The sequence below is a fragment of the Pseudophryne corroboree genome, chromosome 9 (genome assembly GCF_028390025.1).
Source record: "Pseudophryne corroboree isolate aPseCor3 chromosome 9, aPseCor3.hap2, whole genome shotgun sequence".
Classification (NCBI taxonomy): Eukaryota; Metazoa; Chordata; class Amphibia; order Anura; family Myobatrachidae; genus Pseudophryne; species Pseudophryne corroboree.
In genome coordinates this window covers 395,988,435-396,011,546 of record NC_086452.1, presented here as the reverse complement: position 1 = coordinate 396,011,546, position 23,112 = coordinate 395,988,435, and the positions used below count along the sequence as shown (strand labels likewise).

The following is a 23,112-nucleotide window of genomic DNA, read 5'->3' as shown; positions in this document are numbered from 1 at the left end:
TTATTCTTATTATCTATACTACAGTTGCTAAGAGCGTTTTTATTGTTCACCCTTGTGCTTTTCTCCGCAACCACAATCCCCTCCATCGCCATGTCTCTCTTCTCAAGATAAGAGTCAGATAAGTCAATTAAATCTCTTTGTAATTCACCTTCCTGCTGCCATAACTGAAAATAATCATAATGTTTGCTTCGTCTCTTTGCTGGTTTTATGAGACATATCCTCCTCCTTAAATTTTGTAACACTTTTGGGCTAAAGCTGCCTATATTTGGGAACTTCTCCCCATCATGTACAGTCATTCTTTCCCATTCATCACATAAAACCTCTGTGTGACTTCCATATTTCCCACACATTACATACCTGGCCGATCCTACTGGACGGTTTACAGGGTCAACCCGAACCGAGGTTGATCGCCCCCTTCCTGAACAACTGGCCCCCATAACCTGCAGGCGTCCACTTGCTCTACCTCTGATCTCTATATCAGGGGCTTCAGCGAACCCTTACAGAAAACCAAATTATTCACGATAGGTAGGCGGTGAAGTTTACCGAGCACCTCACTCGCTCGCCCACGCCGACCAATGCGACCTGATCACACCGATATGGTGCTGGCGCACTCGACCCAGGGCACCTATAAAAACCTTTGTTTACTGGAACATGTGAGGGTTATCCGAAAAACACTTACTCTTTCCAGTAAAGGTGGGGTTGTCAGATAGTTCCTGAGTGACCAGCGAACTTCCCTTCTTGAAAAATAAAAAATTACACAAATCACGTCAGAATGTACAAATAGCGTTTGTGACCCCTTTACTCTAATGGTACTAGGTCAGATTACTAACTACTGTACACAATTACGTGCGGTACAGTCGTTCAGCACACAAGCAACTAAACTTATGTACGGAAAGACCAATGGAATCGAAAATTGCGGCTGCGAATTCCTTCAGCGAGCTTGTATGGCCTATATGGGTGTTGCACCAACCCTTTTTGGTGTTGTGCCTGTGGACTGTATAGCGGACTTCCTTGTTTACTGTACCTGGACCTGTTGGTCTACTATGACCTCCTGGTCTTGTTTCTATACGACCTCCTGGTCTTGTTTCTATACGACCTCCTGGTCTTGTTTCTATACGACCTCCTGGTCTGACCTTCTATACTAGTCCGCTATACTCTAATGCTCAAATGTTGTGTTTAACCAAGGATGCCTCCCTAGCCACCGTGCATGTCACTTACACGTATGTTCCTCACGAGTACTCGGTGATTTCTTTTGGTTCAACCTCCAAATTGTATAAATGTAAAAAAAAAACACTCACTCATCACATGTACACTTTTGCTTCTATTTCTATTTCTATTTCTGCGCAGAAATTTTTCCTTTAGCCCAGCTGTGTTACCAATTAGGAGCAGGATCTGTTAATTAAATTTCGGACACCAAAAATAGACTTGCGTTATTTATCGCCTGTTGCGCTATTTACCGCTTTGCGTTACTTATCGCGTTGCGTTAAAAATCAACTTTATCGTGACTTGAGCTACGTGGGCGTAACCGGACGCTCCGTTGCGTAATGTACGCTGCGTGCGTCTGCCTTTGGATTGCGTACACAAGTCTTTTGTTAGGGACACGTGTACGTAAAGCAAAGATCCACCGTAACACAATTTATACTTTTATCAATGTAGATGATCCCTGATCATCTACCACACACCACACTGACTTCGCCCTATCTCCCAGGCAAAACTGTGTGTTTGTCTACACTTTAACTATGTTACCTCTATTCTTAAACTATGAAATAACAGCAAATCTCTTTTAGCACTTTTATCAACTATAAAACTGGCAGACAGGATAGTGATATACGAAAAATGAAAAAGAAATGCAGATATATATGTATGCGTGCGTGTATACGCAAGACAGAAGAAAAATAGACAGTTTAAAAAGACACTAGCGTTTTGTTCTTACCTCCGGTTCCCGGATTCCTTCAGCACTCGTTATCTAAGCGAAGCAGACGCTTATCCCGTCAGCACTACGAGACAACCTCCCGCCCTTTGCTGAGGGATAATGTCTGCTGATCTACCTAGTGCAGATATGTGAAGGATAGGACGAGCCGCCAATTGATAAAGCTGAATTTTTATCTTATATAATATCCTTTAAGAGGTCTAAGAACACTGTACGCTATCTACGTAAGAAGTACCGTAAGGGTACGCAAGTTGCGTAGCGATCGCTCAGCCGTAGTCGAGACGCTCAAGCGTCACGTTCGCTTACGGCTTAGTGATCACAGGCAGGCACGCTATTGGCTGCCGACTAACGTAATGATTAGCTATAGCGTAGCGGACGCTCGGGACCACGAGGAGATCACCAGCGATGCAGACGCTCACAACGTTAAACCTTTATATCTATACCTTCAGCAATGAAATACACAGTAAACCTTAGTGTGGAGACAATGTGTAAGTGCAACCTTGTGTAACCTGATTACCTACAAAGCTGCTTGAGCGTCACCGACGCTCAGAGAATACTTAACACTATAAAGAATACACAGATACCTGGCTTAGGGTCCGAAACCTATTATATGTATTATGACTATTACTTGCAAAAAGAATCACAGTACAAAGCATACACTACAGTATAACATAAACCAACTAACCAGATAACTGCACAGGAAATATAATACAATACAATATACTTAAAGGAATATATGAGAGAGAGAGAGAGAGAGAAGAGAGAGAGAGAAGACGGCTCACAGTAAGACAATATGATTACGGAGAAAACTTACGCACAAGGGGAAACGATCGCAAGCGCCTCTGGACATCCAGCTTCCCGATTATCAGCAATGAGAACCGTTTGAAGAGAAGTGTAAGCTGGATGCCACAGGCCCGTCTTTTATGCTCCACACACAATGCAATCTAATGGTCCCTACAATCTTATCGTCCATTGGACACAGGAATTCGGCTTCGCATTATAACAAAAGGTCATAGGTTGTTTCATACAGGTGGGCTGTGACTGTTTCCAACTGTTCAGGTGGGTGGGAAACTAGGTTTCCCGCCGCATGATTAAGTAAGAACAAATAATAGTAAATGAACATAAACTTCTTATGTTCATAACTATTTGCACGAGCGATTGATCCGCTCCAAACCAACACCGGAATATTGCTATTTAAATACTCTTCCGATGGGTACCAAACACTGCCGTATGACTCCTGTTAGACCCTTCGTACAATGCAAAGAGGGATTCCTCCGTTCAGGGACATTCTATATTAACCAAACTTTCAGAATCTATCAAAGGGACCATGATCTATAAACTACATTAATTGTGAAAATATGTAACGATTGGGTCGCACGCTACGACTACATACTCTTTACCGTAAATACGCATACCGAGTGCGAGCGGGTGCACGCAACAACGGGTATGCGCTATCACGGGAAAGCGCACGCATGCGCAGCGCGGACCAGTGTGAGGTGCAAATATGGCAGCGTGTATAGGGATATTTTTCTGACTTTGACAGTATTGTATGTTACAAGAGCTTCCATATACTGTAAGTGGCCATAGGGATCATAGTGCCTTATAACCAATGCAAGGAAATGGCACTAATGATCCCATTTGAATGTATGTAGCTTCTTTTTCTCCCAAGAATGTAATAGCTGCATAATGGGGGTAAGGTGCAATTAGGGAGATTGCTGGACTATTCAGGGAGTGAGGGAGATTGCTGCTATTTCAGGGAGTCTCCTGCAGAATGAGGGAGGGTAGGCAACTATGTATCTATATCACATAACTGATACACACTGATCACTATGTACTGCCATACCAAATGTCTCACTATTAGTGGCAGCCAGAGTGTCTCATTGTAAGAACTGGAAATGGTTAATCCTGTCACATCATATTGTCATATCACTAGTACAACTCCAGGAGCAGGTATGTAAGGGGAAATCAGAAACCTGATTCTGGTGTCCTCAGCCAGCAGACGGTGCTAATTGTCACTATTAGATCCAGTTACACTGTATTGTAAGTGCAGTACATATAGGGGGTCATTCCGAGTTGTTCGCTCGTTATTTTTTTCTCGCAACAGAGCGATTAGTCGCTAATGCGCATGCGCAATGTCCGCAGTGCGACTGCGCAAAGTAAATTTGCTATGCAGTTAGGTATTTTACTCACGGCATTACGAGGTTTTTTCTTCGTTCTGGTGACCGTAATGTCATTGACAGGAAGTGGGTGTTTCTGGGCGGAAACTGGCCGTTTTATGGGTGTGTGCGAAAAAACGCTACCGTTTCTGGGAAAAACGCGGGAGTGGCTGGAGAAACGGAGGAGTGTCTGGGCGAACGCTGGGTGTGTTTGTGACGTCAAACCTGGAACGAAACTGACTGAACTGATCGCAGATGCCGAGTAAGTCTGGAGCTACTCAGAAACTGCTAAGAAGTGTCTAATCGCAATTCTGCTAATCTTTCGTTCGCAATTTTGATAAGCTAAGATTCACTCCCAGTAGGCAGCGGCTTAGCGTGTGCAAAGCTGCTAAAAGCAGCTTGCGAGCGAACAACTCGGAATGATCCCCATAATGGAGTCTCATGTGAAATACTCATCAAGTTCAAGTCATTCACAAAGAAAATAACTTAAAACAGAATAAAATACTCTGCATTCAGAATGTCTTACATTTATGTTGTGTGTGTGTGTGTGTATATAATATATATATATATATATATAGATGAACGATAATGGTGGCACTCAGCGATAAGTAAATCAGACGACAACCAACCTGGTTGTGCACCAGACTTTCACACCGATAAGCGTGAGTGCCGGACATTTTTTGTTTGTCTTATATATATATATATATATATATATATCAGGGCCGGTTCTAGCCCTTGTGGCGCCCCGGGCGAAAAATAGGGGCGTGGCTTCATACAGGAGCGTGGTCAGTTACGCCCCCTGTAGCGTTGTGCCCCCATTTGTGCCCCCTGTACAGTAGCGCCGCTTACAAAAAAAAAAAGAATACTTACTATCCCCTCTCCTGATTCCCGACTGCTGCAGACCTCCGCCGCCGCTGCTCCTCTCCTCGGATCTATGGGAGAGACGTCATGACGTCTCTCCCATAGCACAGCATAGATAGACACTAGAGGTCAATTATGACCCCTGGCGTCTGTGCCAGTCCCACAATGCTGTGCGGTGCGTGATGACATCATCGCGCACTGCAAGGCAAAGGTCCTCTCCACGAAGGGAAACTAGACGGGTAGCGTCTAGTTCCCTTCACAGTGGGGGACACAGCAGGGAGCACTGCCAAACAGTAGTGAATCTTGCTATTGTGCGGCGCCTACCGGATGGCGCCGGCGCCCCGGGCAAAAGTCGTGCTTGCCCGTGGCAAGATCCGCTCCTGATATATATATATATATATATACACACACACACACACACACACACACACACACACACACACGTAAAACCTCCACACATTAAGGGGTTAATCTTTATTCCAGAGGGTGCTCCTGGTATTGTGCATTGCTGTGCTGTTCATTGTTACAGTACATATCCTTACACCATTTCCAGCATACAGCTTCCGAGTCCAGGATCTGCAGATGTCCATAATTCCTCTCCTGTTAATCCACCTGATTGTGTTACCAAACATAGCTCACCCACGTGAGAGGGGCAGGATAAAGTCTCAGACCCATGATCCTGTATTTATAGGTCGTGCAGTCTCTGGGGGTGTCTGCATATAAATAAACAAGGGTTTATGCTGATGAAGGAACTGCCATCATTGACTTTTGGATGCAATTGGACACTTTAAAACATTACTTCTAAGCCAAATGTATTATCTGATTAACTAATGTTATCAAGCAAGTTACCAAGAATTACCAACACTGGATGACAAGGTAACAGCCACACCTTTACTTGGTGTCCAGTCTCATTCAGCCTAGCAAATATTGGAGAATTTACGTATAGAACAATGTAGAGTGTCGTGGTTTTGGTGTGCTATGAATGTATATTAAATAGTTATCTGGTAATAGTCACATTTACCATCTAGGCACAGTAGACAGATGTCTCAGAGAAGTATAGCAATGGTTTATATGTCTCTTTAATACGTTCTAATTTTACACTGCTTATTTAATATCATATTATAAATAGAAGAAACACAGTGCAACCAATTAGATTTAATCTTTAATTCGTTTAGTACAGGTTAGACTAATGGCTTATTTTAGCTTTGTGCTTTAATCTTCATCCTAGGAAACTGTTATAAACAAATTTACACTGTACAGGACGTTGCATGCCATCAAAACAAGATTCACCTTCGCCTGTATGATATGTGCGTTTAAGGGGCCCATGCAAAACCATCTGGTTTTGCCTACAAATTACAAAAATTACCCAAAAATATAGTATATCGTGTAATCATTATTAGACATACAGTATACAGTGCTACACCAAAAAAAAAAAAACATTTTAAAGATTACTTATTTTTTATTAAGTTATCAGTTGCTGCCTGATACCAAAATGTAATCACAACCTAGTTTACTCAGAATGTGATTCCCTATATACTGTAAATGCAGCATTACAAAAGCAAGTCTATTTCACATTTGGATTATTTAAGAATATAAAGACAGAAAATTATTAAATGGCGTTTAATATGACCAAAAAGTCACATTACTTAATACTTGTGTTACGTAAATGGTGATGGCAAATTGACATACAGCAATAGAAATGCAACATTCTTAAAATAGAAATAAAATAGAAATAGAAATTAAAAAAACAGCATGGTTACAGCACACTCCGATAGTCTTTTGCTTAATCTGCCATCTCGAGAAACTGGAAATTAATCAGTAGTAGACTCACTCTTAAGAACTGCCAGTTTCAAAAATAATTTTATCACTTGTTCTTTTTGGCCAAAATCCCTCTGTTTTGTGACATCATCATTAAATGCTAAAATGTTTTAGAACTTTTATTGTCCTTTGTCCAAAAACAGATTTTTTTTCCAATAGGTTCTATAAATATTCTAACTTGCTTCTAAACAATGTATGAGTTTACTTTCTGTACATATCCAATTACATTGGGTGGTATTCAAATGATATATCACGCCAGGAGTAGCGAGCTGAAATGATGACATCACGCCCATCAGCAGAATCAGAATCGGTGTGGAAAGGGGTGGAAAGAATTGAATACCGCCCATTATATTAATTAATTGAGGAGATACATTATCCCTATAGGTTCCTTATGCAGCTGATATATTTCTTGTGACTGGTTACAAATGTATACAGAGCTCTTCTTAAACATGATTAGGTAAATAGTAGTATCTGATAATTTGATTAAAAAAATAACAGGCTTAATGTTTTTCTCTTGAATTTAGTAATTCAAATATATTAAAACAATATTTATTTAGTGGCAACATTATTTGTAGATTTTTGCAGCAGTGATTTGAGTGAGGGGTCACTTGTTGACATCCGGGCCATTTTAATAAAAAGACAAAAGACAGAACAGATAAAAGGTGCATTAAATAGTTTAAATTTCATGTCCACACAGGGGTAGAACTACCATTGGTTTCAGCAGGTGCATTGCATCAGGGCCCCTGAGGACTAAGGGGCCCACTGCTGCCCAGGCCAGCAATGAGCTATTCCCTGCCCCCTCAGCACCCCCCCCCCCCACACACACACACACAAGTTCACCCCACGTACCCCGTTTTGAGCAATGTCACATGAATGGCCCAGTGCAGAGAGCAGGGTCAGCCCCACTGCCTGAGGGACCTGCCCCTTACCTTATGGAGGCAGGGCTGACACTGATAGAGGAGTCCTGCCACAGACTACAGACAGATCACAGACAGCTGTACAATTTTACTGAGTCACTGCTGTCTGTGAATTAAAGGCAGCTCACAACCGGTGTAACTGGCAATTAGAGATGAGCGCCGGAAATTTTTCGGGTTTTGTGTTTTGGTTTTGGGTTCGGTTCCGCGGCCGTGTTTTGGGTTCGACCGCGTTTTGGAAAAACCTCACCGAATTTTTTTTGTCGGATTCGGGTGTGTTTTGGATTCGGGTGTTTTTTTTAAAAAACACTAAAAAACAGCTTAAATCATAGAATTTGGGGGTCATTTTGATCCCAAAGTATTATTAACCTCAAAAACCATAATTTACACTCATTTTCAGTCTATTCTGAATACCTCACACCTCACAATATTATTTTTAGTCCTAAAATTTGCACCTAGGTCGCTGGATGACTAAGCTAAGCGACCCTAGTGGCCGACACAAACACCGGGCCCATCTAGGAGTGGCACTGCAGTGTCACGCAGGATGTCCCTTCCAAAAAACCCTCCCCAAACAGCACATGACGCAAAGAAAAAAAGAGGCGCAATGAGGTAGCTGTGTGAGTAAGATAAGCGACCCTAGTGGCCGACACAAACACCGGGCCCATCTAGGAGTGTCACTGCAGTGTCACGCAGGATGTCCCTTCCAAAAAACCCTCCCCAAACAGCACATGACGCAAAGAAAAAAAGAGGCGCAATGAGGTAGCTGTGTGAGTAAGATAAGCGACCCTAGTGGCCGACACAAACACCGGGCCCATCTAGGAGTGTCACTGCAGTGTCACGCAGGATGTCCCTTCCAAAAAACCCTCCCCAAACAGCACATGACGCAAAGAAAAAAAGAGGAGCAATGAGGTAGCTGTGTGAGTAAGATAAGCGACCCTAGTGGCCGACACAAACACCGGGCCCATCTAGGAGTGGCACTGCAGTGTCACGCAGGATGTCCCTTCCAAAAAACCCTCCCCAAACAGCACATGACGCAAAGAAAAAAAGAGGCGCAATGAAGTAGCTGTGTGAGTAAGATAAGCGACCCTAGTGGCCGACACAAACACCGGGCCCATCTAGGAGTGGCACTGCAGTGTCACGCAGGATGTCCCTTCCAAAAAACCCTCCCCAAACAGCACATGACGCAAAGAAAAATTAAAGAAAAAAGAGGTGCAAGATGGAATTGTCCTTGGGCCCTCCCACCCACCCTTATGTTGTATAAACAGGACATGCACACTTTAACCAACCCATAATTTCAGTGACAGGGTCTGCCACACGACTGTGACTGAAATGACGGGTTGGTTTGGACCCCCACCAAAAAAGAAGCAATTAATCTCTCCTTGCACAAACTGGCTCTACAGAGGCAAGATGTCCACCTCATCATCATCCTCCGATATATCACCGTGTACATCCCCCTCCTCACAGATTATCAATTCGTCCCCACTGGAATCCACCATCTCAGCTCCCTGTGTACTTTGTGGAGGCAATTGCTGCTGGTCAATGTCTCCACGGAGGAATTGATTATAATTCATTTTAATGAACATCATCTTCTCCACATTTTCTGGATGTAACCTCGTACGCCGATTGCTGACAAGGTGAGCGGCGGCACTAAACACTCTTTCGGAGTACACACTTGTGGGAGGGCAACTTAGGTAGAATAAAGCCAGTTTGTGCAAGGGCCTCCAAATTGCCTCTTTTTCCTGCCAGTATAAGTACGGACTGTGTGACGTGCCTACTTGGATGCGGTCACTCATATAATCCTCCACCATTCTTTCAATGGTGAGAGAATCATATGCAGTGACAGTAGACGACATGTCCGTAATCGTTGTCAGGTCCTTCAGTCCGGACCAGATGTCAGCATCAGCAGTCGCTCCAGACTGCCCTGCATCACCGCCAGCGGGTGGGCTCGGAATTCTGAGCCTTTTCCTCGCACCCCCAGTTGCGGGAGAATGTGAAGGAGGAGATGTTGACAGGTCGCGTTCCGCTTGACTTGACAATTTTCTCACCAGCAGGTCTTTCAACCCCAGCAGACTTGTGTCTGCCGGAAAGAGAGATCCAAGGTAGGCTTTAAATCTAGGATCGAGCACGGTGGCCAAAATGTAGTGCTCTGATTTCAACAGATTGACCACCCGTGAATCCTTGTTAAGCGAATTAAGGGCTCCATCCACAAGTCCCACATGCCTAGCGGAATCGCTCCGTGTTAGCTCCTCCTTCAATGTCTCCAGCTTCTTCTGCAAAAGCCTGATGAGGGGAATGACCTGACTCAGGCTGGCAGTGTCTGAACTGACTTCACGTGTGGCAAGTTCAAAGGGCATCAGAACCTTGCACAACGTTGAAATCATTCTCCACTGCACTTGAGACAGGTGCATTCCACCTCCTATATCGTGCTCAATTGTATAGGCTTGAATGGCCTTTTGCTGCTCCTCCAACCTCTGAAGCATATAGAGGGTTGAATTCCACCTCGTTACCACTTCTTGCTTCAGATGATGGCAGGGCAGGTTCAGTAGTTTTTGGTGGTGCTCCAGTCTTCTGTACGTGGTGCCTGTACGCCGAAAGTGTCCCGCAATTCTTCTGGCCACCGACAGCATCTCTTGCACGCCCCTGTCGTTTTTTAAAAAATTCTGCACCACCAAATTCAAGGTATGTGCAAAACATGGGACGTGCTGGAATTTGCCCATATTTAATGCACACACAATATTGCTGGCGTTGTCCGATGCCACAAATCCACAGGAGAGTCCAATTGGGGTAAGCCATTCCGCGATGATCTTCCTCAGTTGCCGTAAGAGGTTTTCAGCTGTGTGCGTATTCTGGAAAGCGGTGATACAAAGCGTAGCCTGCCTAGGAAAGAGTTGGCGTTTGCGAGATGCTGCTACTGGTGCCGCCGCTGCTGTTCTTGCGGCGGGAGTCCATACATCTACCCAGTGGGCTGTCACAGTCATATAGTCCTGACCCTGCCCTGCTCCACTTGTCCACATGTCCGTGGTTAAGTGGACATTGGGTACAACTGCATTTTTTAGGACACTGGTGAGTCTTTTTCTGACGTCCGTGTACATTCTCGGTATCGCCTGCCTAGAGAAGTGGAACCTAGATGGTATTTGGTAACGGGGGCACACTGCCTCAATAAATTGTCTAGTTCCCTGTGAACTAACGGCGGATACCGGACGCACGTCTAACACCAACATAGTTGTCAAGGCCTCAGTTATCCGCTTTGCAGCAGGATGACTGCTGTGATATTTCATCTTCCTCGCAAAGGACTGTTGGACAGTCAATTGCTTACTGGAAGTAGTACAAGTGGGCTTACGACTTCCCCTCTGGGATGACCATCGACTCCCAGCAGCAACAACAGCAGCGCCAGCAGCAGTAGGCGTTACACGCAAGGATGCATCGGAGGAATCCCAGGCAGGAGAGGACTCGTCAGAATTGCCAGTGACATGGCCTGCAGGACTATTGGCATTCCTGGGGAAGGAGGAAATTGACACTGAGGGAGTTGGTGGGGTGGTTTGCGTGAGCTTGGTTACAAGAGGAAGGGATTTACTGGTCAGTGGACTGCTTCCGCTGTCGCCCAAAGTTTTTGAACTTGTCACTGACTTATTATGAATGCGCTGCAGGTGACGTATAAGGGAGGATGTTCCGAGGTGGTCAACGTCCTTACCCCTACTTATTACAGCTTGACAAAGGCAACACACGGCTTGACACCTGTTGTCCGCTTTTCTGTTGAAATACCTCCACACTGAAGAGCTGATTTTTTTGGTATTTTCACCAGGCATGTCAACGGCCATATTCCTCCCACGGACAACAGGTGTCTCCCCGGGTGCCTGACTTAAACAAACCACCTCACCATCAGAATCCTCCTGGTCAATTTCCTCCCCAGCGCCAGCAACACCCATATCCTCCTCATCCTGGTGTACTTCAACACTGACATCTTCAATCTGACTATCAGGAACTGGACTGCGGGTGCTCCTTCCAGCACTTGCAGGGGGCGTGCAAATGGTGGAAGGCGCATGCTCTTCACGTCCAGTGTTGGGAAGGTCAGGCATCGCAACCGACACAATTGGACTCTCCTTGTGGATTTGGGATTTCGAAGAACGCACAGTTCTTTGCGGTGCTTTTGCCAGCTTGAGTCTTTTCAGTTTTCTAGCGAGAGGCTGAGTGCTTCCATCCTCATGTGAAGCTGAACCACTAGCCATGAACATAGGCCAGGGCCTCAGCCATTCCTTGCCACTCCGTGTGGTAAATGGCATATTGGCAAGTTTACGCTTCTCCTCCGACAATTTTATTTTAGGTTTTGGAGTCCTTTTTTTACTGATATTTGGTGTTTTGGATTTGACATGCTCTGTACTATGACATTGGGCATCGGCCTTGGCAGACGACGTTGCTGGCATTTCATCGTCTCGGCCATGACTAGTGGCAGCAGCTTCAGCACGAGGTGGAAGTGGATCTTGATCTTTCCCTAATTTTGGAACCTCAACATTTTTGTTCTCCATATTTTAATAGGCACAACTAAAAGGCACCTCAGGTAAACAATGGAGATGGATGGATACTAGTATACTTATGGATGGACTGCCGAGTGCCGACACAGAGGTAGCTACAGCCGTGGACTACCGTACTGTACTGTGTCTGCTGCTAATATAGACTGGATGATAATGAGATGTAGTATGTATAAAGAAGAAAGAAAAAAAAAACCACGGGTAGGTGGTATACAATTATGGATGGACTGCCGAGTGCCGACACAGAGGTAGCTACAGCCGTGGACTACCGTACTGTACTGTGTCTGCTGCTAATATAGACTGGATGATAATGAGATGTAGTATGTATAAAGAAGAAAGAAAAAAAAAACCACGGGTAGGTGGTATACAATTATGGATGGACTGCCGAGTGCCGACACAGAGGTAGCTACAGCCGTGGACTACCGTACTGTACTGTGTCTGCTGCTAATATAGACTGGTTGATAATGAGATGTAGTATGTATAAAGAAGAAAGAAAAAAAAAACCACGGGTAGGTGGTATACAATTATGGATGGACTACCGAGTGCTGACACAGAGGTAGCTACAGCCGTGGACTACCGTACTGTACTGTGTCTGCTGCTAATATAGACTGGATGATAATGAGATGTAGTATGTATGTATAAAGAAGAAAGAAAAAAAAAACCACGGGTAGGTGGTATACAATTATGGATGGACTGCCGAGTGCCGACACAGAGGTAGCTACAGCCGTGAACTACCGTACTGTGTCTGCTGCTAATATAGACTAGTTGATAATGAGATGTAGTATGTATAAAGAAGAAAGAAAAAAAAAACACGGGTAGGTGGTATACAATTATGGATGGACTGCCGAGTGCCGACACAGAGGTAGCTACAGCCGTGGACTACCGTACTGTACTGTGTCTGCTGCTAATATAGACTGGATGATAATGAGATGTAGTATGTATGTATAAAGAAGAAAGAAAAAAAAAACCACGGGTAGGTGGTATACAATTATGGATGGACTGCCGAGTGCCGACACAGAGGTAGCTACAGTCGTGAACTACCGTACTGTGTCTGCTGCTAATATAGACTGGTTGATAATGAGATGTAGTATGTATAAAGAAGAAAGAAAAAAAAAAACACGGGTAGGTGGTATACAATTATGGATGGACTGCCGAGTGCCGACACAGAGGTAGCTACAGCCGTGGACTACCGTACTGTACTGTGTCTGCTGCTAATATAGACTGGATGATAATGAGATGTGGTATGTATAAAGAAGAAAGAAAAAAAAAACCACGGGTAGGTGGTATACAATTATGGATGGACTGCCGAGTGCCGACACAGAGGTAGCTACAGCCGTGGACTACCGTACTGTACTGTGTCTGCTGCTAATATAGACTGGATGATAATGAGATGTAGTATGTATAAAGAAGAAAGAAAAAAAAAACCACGGGTAGGTGGTATACAATTATGGATGGACTGCCGAGTGCCGACACAGAGGTAGCTACAGCCGTGGACTACCGTACTGTACTGTGTCTGCTGCTAATATAGACTGGATGATAATGAGATGTAGTATGTATAAAGAAGAAAGAAAAAAAAAACCACGGGTAGGTGGTATACAATTATGGATGGACTGCCGAGTGCCGACACAGAGGTAGCTACAGCCGTGGACTACCGTACTGTACTGTGTCTGCTGCTAATATAGACTGGATGATAATGAGATGTAGTATGTATAAAGAAGAAAGAAAAAAAAAAACCACGGGTAGGTGGTATACAATTATGGATGGACTGCCGAGTGCCGACACAGAGGTAGCTACAGCCGTGGACTACCGTACTGTACTGTGTCTGCTGCTAATATAGACTGGTTGATAATGAGATGTAGTATGTATAAAGAAGAAAGAAAAAAAAAAACCACGGGTAGGTGGTATACAATTATGGATGGACTGCCGAGTGCCGAGTGCCGACACAGAGGTAGCTACAGCCGTGGACTACCGTACTGTACTGTGTCTGCTGCTAATATAGACTGGATGATAATGAGATGTAGTATGTATGTATAAAGAAGAAAGAAAAAAAAAACCACGGGTAGGTGGTATACAATTATGGATGGACTGCCGAGTGCCGACACAGAGGTAGCTACAGCCGTGAACTACCGTACTGTGTCTGCTGCTAATATAGACTGGTTGATAATGAGATGTAGTATGTATAAAGAAGAAAGAAAAAAAAAAACACGGGTAGGTGGTATACAACTATGGATGGACTGCCGAGTGCCGACACAGAGGTAGCTACAGCCGTGGACTACCGTACTGTACTGTGTCTGCTGCTAATATAGACTGGATGATAATGAGATGTAGTATGTATAAAGAAGAAAGAAAAAAAAAACACGGGTAGGTGGTATACAATTATGGATGGACTGCCGAGTGCCGACACAGAGGTAGCTACAGCCGTGAACTACCGTACTGTGTCTGCTGCTAGTAGACTGGATGATAAATAATGATATAAAAAATATATATATATCACTACTGCAGCCGGACAGGTATATATTATATAATGACGGACCTGCTGGAGTGGACACTGTCTGTCAGCAGAATGAGTTTTTTAATTTTTATAGAATAAAAAAACACCACACAAGTCACACGACGAGTGTACTTTTTCAGGCAGACATTCAATCACAATATACTATACTGGTGGTCAGTGTGGTCAGGTCACTGGTCACAGTGGTCAGTGGTCAGTCACACTGGCAGTGGCACTCTGGCAGCAAAAGTGTGCACTGTTTAATATGTACTCCTGGCTCCTGCTATAACCTATAACTGCTCCCCAGTCTCCCCCACAATTAAGCTGTGTGAGCACAGTCAGATATTATACATAGATGATGCAGCACACTGGGCTGAGCACAGATATGGTATGTGAGTGTGACTGAGTCACTGTGTATCGTTTTTTTCAGGCAGAGAACAAGAACAGAACGGATTATTAAATAATAATAAATTATAAAACTGCACTGGTGGTCAGGTCACTGGTCATCAGTCACTAGTATAACTCCTCCTAAGCTCCAGTAAGTAAATGAAGTGTCTCACTCTCACTCTCCTATCTATTTTAATTTCTAAACGGAGAGGACGCCAGCCACGTCCTCTCCCTATCAATCTCAATGCACGTGTGAAAATGGCCGCGACGCGCGGCTCCTTATATAGAATCCGAGTCTCGCGATAGAATCCGAGCCTCGCGAGAATCCGACAGCGTGATGATGACGTTCGGGCGCGCTCGGGTTAACCGAGCAAGGCGGGAAGATCCGAGTCGCTCGGACCCGTGTAAAAAAACATGAAGTTCGGGCGGGTTCGGATTCAGAGAAACCGAACCCGCTCATCTCTACTGGCAATGTCAGAGTCTGCCTGACTTGAGTGCCAAACTGAGGAATACACAGACAGAGCAGAGGCCACTGTGTTCCTGCCCCCACTAAGGTACATGCTCCCTGTTCTCTGCACTGTGTAGGACGTTGTGCCTGTACCCCTGTCACCTACTGTCTCTACCTGTCACCCTCTGCCTCCCCCTGCCTTCTGCTGTCACTCTCTTCCTCCCCTTGTCTTCTGTTGTCACCCTCTGCCCACCCTCTGCCTCTCTGTCAACCTCTACCCCTGCCTTACGCTGTCACCATCTCCTGACTCTCCCTGCCTTAAGGCCCGTACACACTGGTCGATATATCGGGCGTTCTCGTGAACGGCCGATATATCGCGGGACCATCGGCCAGTGTGTACGGCCGATACGTCTGTGAACTCCGTCATTCACAGACGTATCGCGTCGGCCGCGCAGCACAGCCGACGGCCAATATATCTACCGATATATTGGCGCGTCGCTGTGTGTGTACGGGGCGGTCGGCCGACTGCCCGTACACATGCTGCGGCGGCCGGTGGTGATTGACAGCTGAACTGGGCGGGCGTGTGTACACGCCCGCCCAGTTCATGACGTCAGTCCCCGACGGATCGGGCAGTGTGTATGCACAGCACACTGCCCGATCCGTCCATAGATATATCTGCAGATCAATTGATCTGCAGATATAGCTATTAGTGTGCACCCACCTTTACGCTATCACCCTCTGCCTCTCCTTGTCACCCACTGCATGTGGCATATTTGTGAACTTAGGTTGGGGTGGAGGAGAGGGACCCAAATTATATTTTTGCACCTGGGCCCACCACTCACAAGTTTCGCCACTGTGTCCACAAGAGACACTATGATATTCTGTTCTCTTGATGAGCTGATTCATTTACTTTATTAAAACCTCTTGCTATAGACTGGCTGAGGTGGAATTATTTTCTTGAAAATAGCCTTTATACCAATGCTTAGATAACTTTAGAATGAACACAAATCTAAAATCTGAATCTATCCCTACCTGGGCTGTAGGTAATACTGTAGGCCCAGTGATACATAATATGTGTGGCTATTATGTTGCAGCACAGTGGAAAGTGACAAGACATGCAGAATATGGGACATAAACAGTAAATATAACACCTGCCTATCCACCACTGCCATACTATAAGGTCAGCTGGCAAAGTGCAGAACATGCATATAGATGCCAGGGGAAGAAAAGGCATAGTGAGGGGTGGGGAGCTTCTCTACGACAGGCAGGGCAGTAGAGAGCCGGGCTGGGCCCAGGTACTTTTCAGGGGGTGTGGCCTAATCACAGGAGACGTGGTCGTGCACCATTAGATAAAAATCCTGAAAAAAATTGTATTTTAAGCGCCTCCATTGCCAAGCTGCAGCCCAGCATACAGCAGAATGTGCTGGGCTGAGAACAGCTGCAGCTGCCAGGCAAGGGACAGTGGCCTGGGGCCCTCACTGGGCCCCTCTATCAGACCTGGGCCAGGGTATTTTGTACCCTCTCCCCCTGTCTCTTGGCACCACTGACGACAGGGGAACAGTGTGAATTTTAAGTATATCTGTTATGTCTGTTATGTCAGTAGCATGCTGGGATGTGCAGCTAACGTATGCCTTTTGCACCAGATTATAGTTCAGTTAATTCCAATGATTGTTCTCCCCCCACCAGTGTGAACCTGTGATTCAGTACCATGGATTTATCTGACTTTGTTGATGACCTGGATGATGATATTGCAGCTCAGTATGTTATACATCAGAGCCTTCAAGACATCTACAGAAAAGATTCTGTTGTGGATGACATTGAGAGTAGCAGGTACAATAATGCAGCTTAGTGCGCAATCACAGGCATTCTACATGTGAGCGACCAAGGGACATTACATCATCAGTGATAAGCATAATGCATGCCATAGTGCCCTGGACATGTTATACACAGAAAATAAAGAGCTTCTGTCATCTTAGAGATGGAGAGAAGTGATATACAAGTCTTAGAACTGGTGCACAAGGTCAAATGTCCCATTTCTCTTACAGAACAACCAAAACCAACAAGCATATTATATACTGTACAAGGTTTCCAATGGATCATTAACTTCCAATGGATCATTAACTTCTCTCTTGGAATCCAGTCATCCTGCCCTGATATCACACAGTTCTTCACCTAGATATCATATAATACGGCACATTATCTGCTCCTTATGAGGCTGAACCTCACAACATATGTGACACTTGGCACTGTACTTGTTAATTATGTACAGATACTGTATAAGACTACTGTATATAGCACAATAACACCTGTGTAAAAGTAGCTCTAATGCTACCAGCCATTGGCAAAATCAGGGCCAAGAAAATGTCAATAACAGTACTAGACTATGCCATCCAGGCCTGGTACCATTAAAGCATGTAAACCCACATAGTGGGCTCTCTCTGCCATAGTTTCAACCAGCCCAGTCATTGCAGTGCTCTATTCCTTAGGGAAGGGTTCCCCAAACTGCATCATCAAGGCACCCTGACATTCCAGGTTTTAAGACTATCCATGCTTAAGCTCAGATAGTTAAATCAAACTAACTGAGGTATTAAGTAATCTGTGTTTATGCATGGATAGCCTTAAAACCTGGACTGTTAGTGTGCCTCAAGGATGGAGTTTGGGAAACTGCCCTGGGGCAGGGGCATCTTAACAGCAGTGGTAGGGGTGGGGGGTGCTATCAGTAGTACTCTGGTTAATTAAACGAATTAATATTATAGTGTAGCATTTATCATGTTATTTAGGGGTCTATGTATGAAGCAGTGAAAAGAGCAGAGAAGTGAGCCAGTAGAGAAGTTGCCTATGACAACCAAACAGTGTTGAGGTAACTTTTATAAAATGATACGTAGCAGCTGATTGGTTGCCATGGGCAACTTTTCCTCTGTCTCAGTTCTCCACACTTTTAACTGCTTCATATGAATAGACCCCTGAATCCAGCATATCCTCGATTGTCTGAAAGTGTAGTACACAACATAGTATACCCATAGCTGCCAGGGCATGCTAAACACATTGATTTTCACGTCATTTTGATTAAGCTAAAAACACCACACACACAACCCTTATACCCAGGGCCGGCAAGAGAAATCTTGGGGCCCGGTACACCAATTTCTCCGGGGCCCCCCACCCTGCCTTGACTCCCCCCCCCTTATAAAGCACAAAGTCGCTGTAAAAAAAATAAAATATATATATATATATATATATATATACACACACACACACACACTGTATATATATATATATATATATATATATATAAAAAAAATATACAGTATATATATTATAATTTATACATATATATATATACACAGTCACACACACACACACATATATATATATATATATATATATGCTGGCAATAAGGGCGGCACTTGAAGACTTTCAAAGGTGGTAAAACAACGTGTGCTGTTTATTTTTTTATTTTTTTATTGTTTTACCACCTTTGAAAGTCTCCAAGTGCCGTCCTTATTGCCAGCATTTGTACATTGGACGCAGTTCCAGGAGGAAAGGCACGGGAGCAGTTTAAGCTAAACGCTGGGGAGCGTGAGGAGTGCCGGGTCATTTGGGACTTTATATATATATGGTCCTTGTATGGGCGGCATACAAGGACCATATACACAGATGCAGATCTGAGGGGAGGGCACCGGAGCAAGGTGAACGGAAGTCCGGAGTGCCAGGGACATTTTTTGCATATACACACATTTATATAGAATAATATGGCAGTACCTTGACATAGTATACAGTATGACGGGCTGTGAGGGTGCCATCCAGGCACGTAGGGAGCAGGGTTGGACAGAGGTAGTGCTGCGGGCAGCTGCTATAAGGAGCCCTGACTCACACAGTCAGTGTAGCCTGTGTTTGCTGCTCTGCTGCCCGGCTCTTCAGCGGCAGCAGATCGTCAGACAGGGACGGGGCGGCAGAGAGGCATGCCGCAAGCATAATGAAGGCAACAAAGCGAAGACCAACCAGACCAAGCAAGTGATGGGGCCCCCCTGAAGCTCGGGGCCCGGGAGGGTTGTCCCCTTTGACCCCCCCTGTCGCCGGGCCTGCTTATACCACTTTATTGGTCACCTAAATCCTAGGGTCTGGGGGCTCTCTTCTGTCCATATATGCACATTCACTGATTAAACAATAGAAAAGACTCATTAGATGACACATAACGGGCTCCTTATGGAGCAGGGATGTGAATGTGCTGAACGTGGCATATCACTTCTATCTATGCAATATGGATTTCCCATAATCTGATTTCACACCACGAGATATGCCCATGATAATACAAGGAAGAGATATGCAGCTAGTGTTTAATATGCTTTTAGAATATATTATGCTATTATAGTATCGGGTTGGGTACAGGATATCGGCGGTCAGAATATCGATGCCGGGATCCCAACCGCCAGATCCTAACTGCTGCAAAGTAAAAAGCTTTAAAAAGTAGAAGTGTTAATTGTATTTTGTTAATTGATAAAAAAAATAAACTAAGTGAATGAACAGAAGACAAATCTAAATCAAATCACTATTTAATGTATCCACTCTTTGCCTTCAAATCAGCATACATTTTTCTAGGTGATCTGTGGCATAGGATGCAGTACCAGCTACTACTATCCTGCATGTGGATGTAGACATATGGAGGGGGTATAATGGAATACTTCTAAACATTTTAAACAATGTTACAATCTGTGGTGTACATCTAGGGCCGTTGTATTTTACAAAATGTATGTAAAGATGTATTTCACTTCATCAGCTCCTGTTCCATGAGTCCAGAACATGACAAGATTGTTGCAGCTATTCGGGTTGGTATGTATCTATAAATATACATGTAACTAACAGGTGTATTGTTATAATACAATATAGATTGCTCTTCTAATTAAAAAAATTGGGGTGTGGCACTTTCAGTTCATATTCAATACTCAACACCATACTTATTTACTCTCTCGGGATCTCTAGGAGACTCACAAATCCCAGGGCCGGTTTAACAATGGAGCGGATGGAGCTGCAGCTCCAAGCCCCCATTGAAAATAGGCCCAGAGCGTTCCCTGCAGTGCGGCGGGTGCTGAGAGGAAAAAAATATTTCCTGTCATCACACACAGCAGCTCACTCACCTTCGGCTGCCCATTCACCCCACCACGGCACTAAACCTGCCTTTCCTTGCCAGTATCGATGTGAGGCTCTGCCCCAGGGTCCGCCCGAAGCTCCGCCCCATTCAACCCGAGGCTCCGCCACCTACCAATCCAAAATGCATGCTTATACTTACCCTCCCCGATGCAACCTCCCAACAGGAAAAAACTTCATAAAAGAGGGGAAGGGTCTGGGGAGGGGCTGCTGTCTTTTGGGAGAGCTGTCTTTTCGGTGACTTGCAATCCACACCAGGCCCTGAGGTCTCCTCCTCTGTAAGTGGTGTCAATGTCAGTAAGTTTTGTGTGTTGTGTGTGTGCATGTGTATGTGTCAGTAAGTGGTGTCTGTGTCAGTAAGTGTTGCGTGTGTGTCAGTAAGTGGTATGTGTCAGTAAGTTTTGTGTTGTGTGTGTGTCAGAAAGTAGTGTCTGTCAGTTACTGGTGTCTGTGTCAGTAAGTTTTGTGTTGTGTGTGTCAGCATACCCTCCAACATTTTACACATAAAAATTAGTACAAATTCGAAAAGGGGGCATGGCTACGGGTAAAGCGGGCTGGTCACACATATTTTCCTATACTTTCAATGGAAGTTTGGAGAGCCAAAAATCAGTACAGACCATAAAAAAAGGTACTATATCTGCCAAAAAGGTACAGTTGGAGGATATATGTCAGTAAGTAGTGTATGTCAGTAAGTGATGTCTGTGTCAGTAAGTTTTGTGTTGTGTGTGTGTGTGTCAGTAAGTAGTGTCCGTCAGTAAGTAGTGTCTATGTCAGTAAGTTTTGTGTTGTGTGTGTGTCAGTAAGTTGTTTCTGTCAGTAGGTTTGTGTTGTGTTGTATGTGTGTCAGTAAGTAAGTAGTGTCTGTCAGTTAATGGAGTCTTTGTCAGTAAGTTTTGTGTTGTGCCGTGTGTGTTAGTATGTAGTATCTGACAGTAAGTGGTGTCTGTATCAGTACATTTTGTGTTGTATGTGTGTCAGTAAGTAGTGTCTGTGTCAGTAAGTTTTGCGTTATGTGTGTCAGTAAGTAGTGTCTGTCTGTAAGTTGTATCTGTGTCAGTAAGTATTGTGTTGTATCTGTGTGTGTCAGTAAGTAGTGCCTGTGTTGTGCGTGTGTGTTAGTAAGTAATGTCTATCAGTAAGTGGTGAATGTGTCAGTAAGTTTGTGTTGTGTGTGTCAGTTAGTAGTGTCTGTCAGTAAGTAGTGTCTGAGGCAGTTAGTTTATCTGTGTTAGTAAGCGGATATCTGTATCGATAAGTTGTATCTGTATCAGTAAGGGTTGTGTTAGTAAGTATGTATGTACCAATAAGTGTTATCTGCCAGTAAGTAGTGTCTGTGTCAGTAAGGGGTGTCTCAGTAAGTGGTCTGTGTCAATAAGTTGTATCTATGTCAGTAAGGCATGTCTGCCAGTAAGTTTGTATGTTGCAATAAGTGGCGTCTGTGTCAGTAAGGGTTGTCTGTGTTAGTAAGTGGTATCTGTCAGTAAATGTGTTTGTATCAGTAAGGAGTGTCTGTGTATGTAAGTGTGTATGTCAGTAAGGTGTGTCAGTAACTGTATATCAGTGTGTTTGTGTCAGTAAGTGTGTTTGTCAGTAAATGGAGTCTATGTCAGTAAGAGGTCTCTGTGTCCGTAAGCGCTATCTGTGTCCATTAGAGATGTCTGTATAAGTAAGTGGTATCTGTCAGTAAGGGGTGTCCATGTCCAGGGCTGCATCAGGGGTTGGGGGGGACTGCTGGACAGGAGTACCTGGCCTGGATAGAAAGTGGGGCTCCCTCTGGCTCTTACAGTAGGGGCTGACACTGCACTTAAGCTCTGGCCCGGCCGCGCAGAGCTCATCTTCCAGCTTAGATGTGGCCTGGTAACCAGCCAGCCTGGCAGCCCACCATTCGTGGGCCAGGAGAGTACTCGGCAGCCAGCATCTTTTCACTGGTGAGAACCTATTGTGGTCATTGAGAGACAGAGGGGAATGTTTTTGGGGGTCACTGAGAGACAGGGGAATGTGGGGAGGAGGGTCACTGAGAGACAGGGGAATGTGGGGAGGGGATCCGGTCTTTAGGTCGACAGTAAGTAGGCCGACAATGTTTTGGTCGACCACTATTGGTTTCTATGTCGACGCGGTCTTTATGTCGACATGTTCTAGGTCAACAGGTCAAAAGGTTGACATGAGTTTTTCACTTTTTTTTTCTTGTTTTGAACTTTTTCATACTTTACGATCCATGTGGACTACAAATGGGAATGGTATCCTTGCCCGAAGCATGCGAGGGGACACGGTGCACTAATTGGGGTTCCCGGTCACTGGACGGAGAGAACGACACAAAAAAAACACATCAAAACATCATGTTGACCTTTTGTCCTGTCGACCTACTTACTGTCGACCAATAGTGGTCGACCCAAACATTGTCAACCTACTTACTGTCGACCTTACATACCGGACACGTGGTGA

At 44.6% G+C, this 23,112-nt stretch overlaps 1 protein-coding gene across 5 annotated transcripts in view; it reads left to right on the top strand.

The window, feature by feature from the left end:
- The first annotated feature begins 5,654 nt into the window (after positions 1–5,654).
- ASB14 (ankyrin repeat and SOCS box containing 14) overlaps positions 5,655–23,112 on the top strand; it is a 53,574-nt gene continuing 36,116 nt past the window's right edge. For 2 of the 5 annotated variants that reach the window (XM_063940857.1, XM_063940855.1), the window contains exons 1-2: positions 5,655–5,823; positions 20,303–20,355. In XM_063940857.1, the coding sequence (XP_063796927.1) occupies positions 20,326–20,355 (30 nt within the window). In that variant the 5' untranslated portion in view covers positions 5,655–5,823; positions 20,303–20,325. Of the gene's footprint in view, positions 5,824–17,214; positions 17,359–20,302; positions 20,356–23,112 lie in introns of those variants that run through there. The other 3 variants (XM_063940854.1, XM_063940853.1, XM_063940856.1) reach the window with 3 other exon arrangements.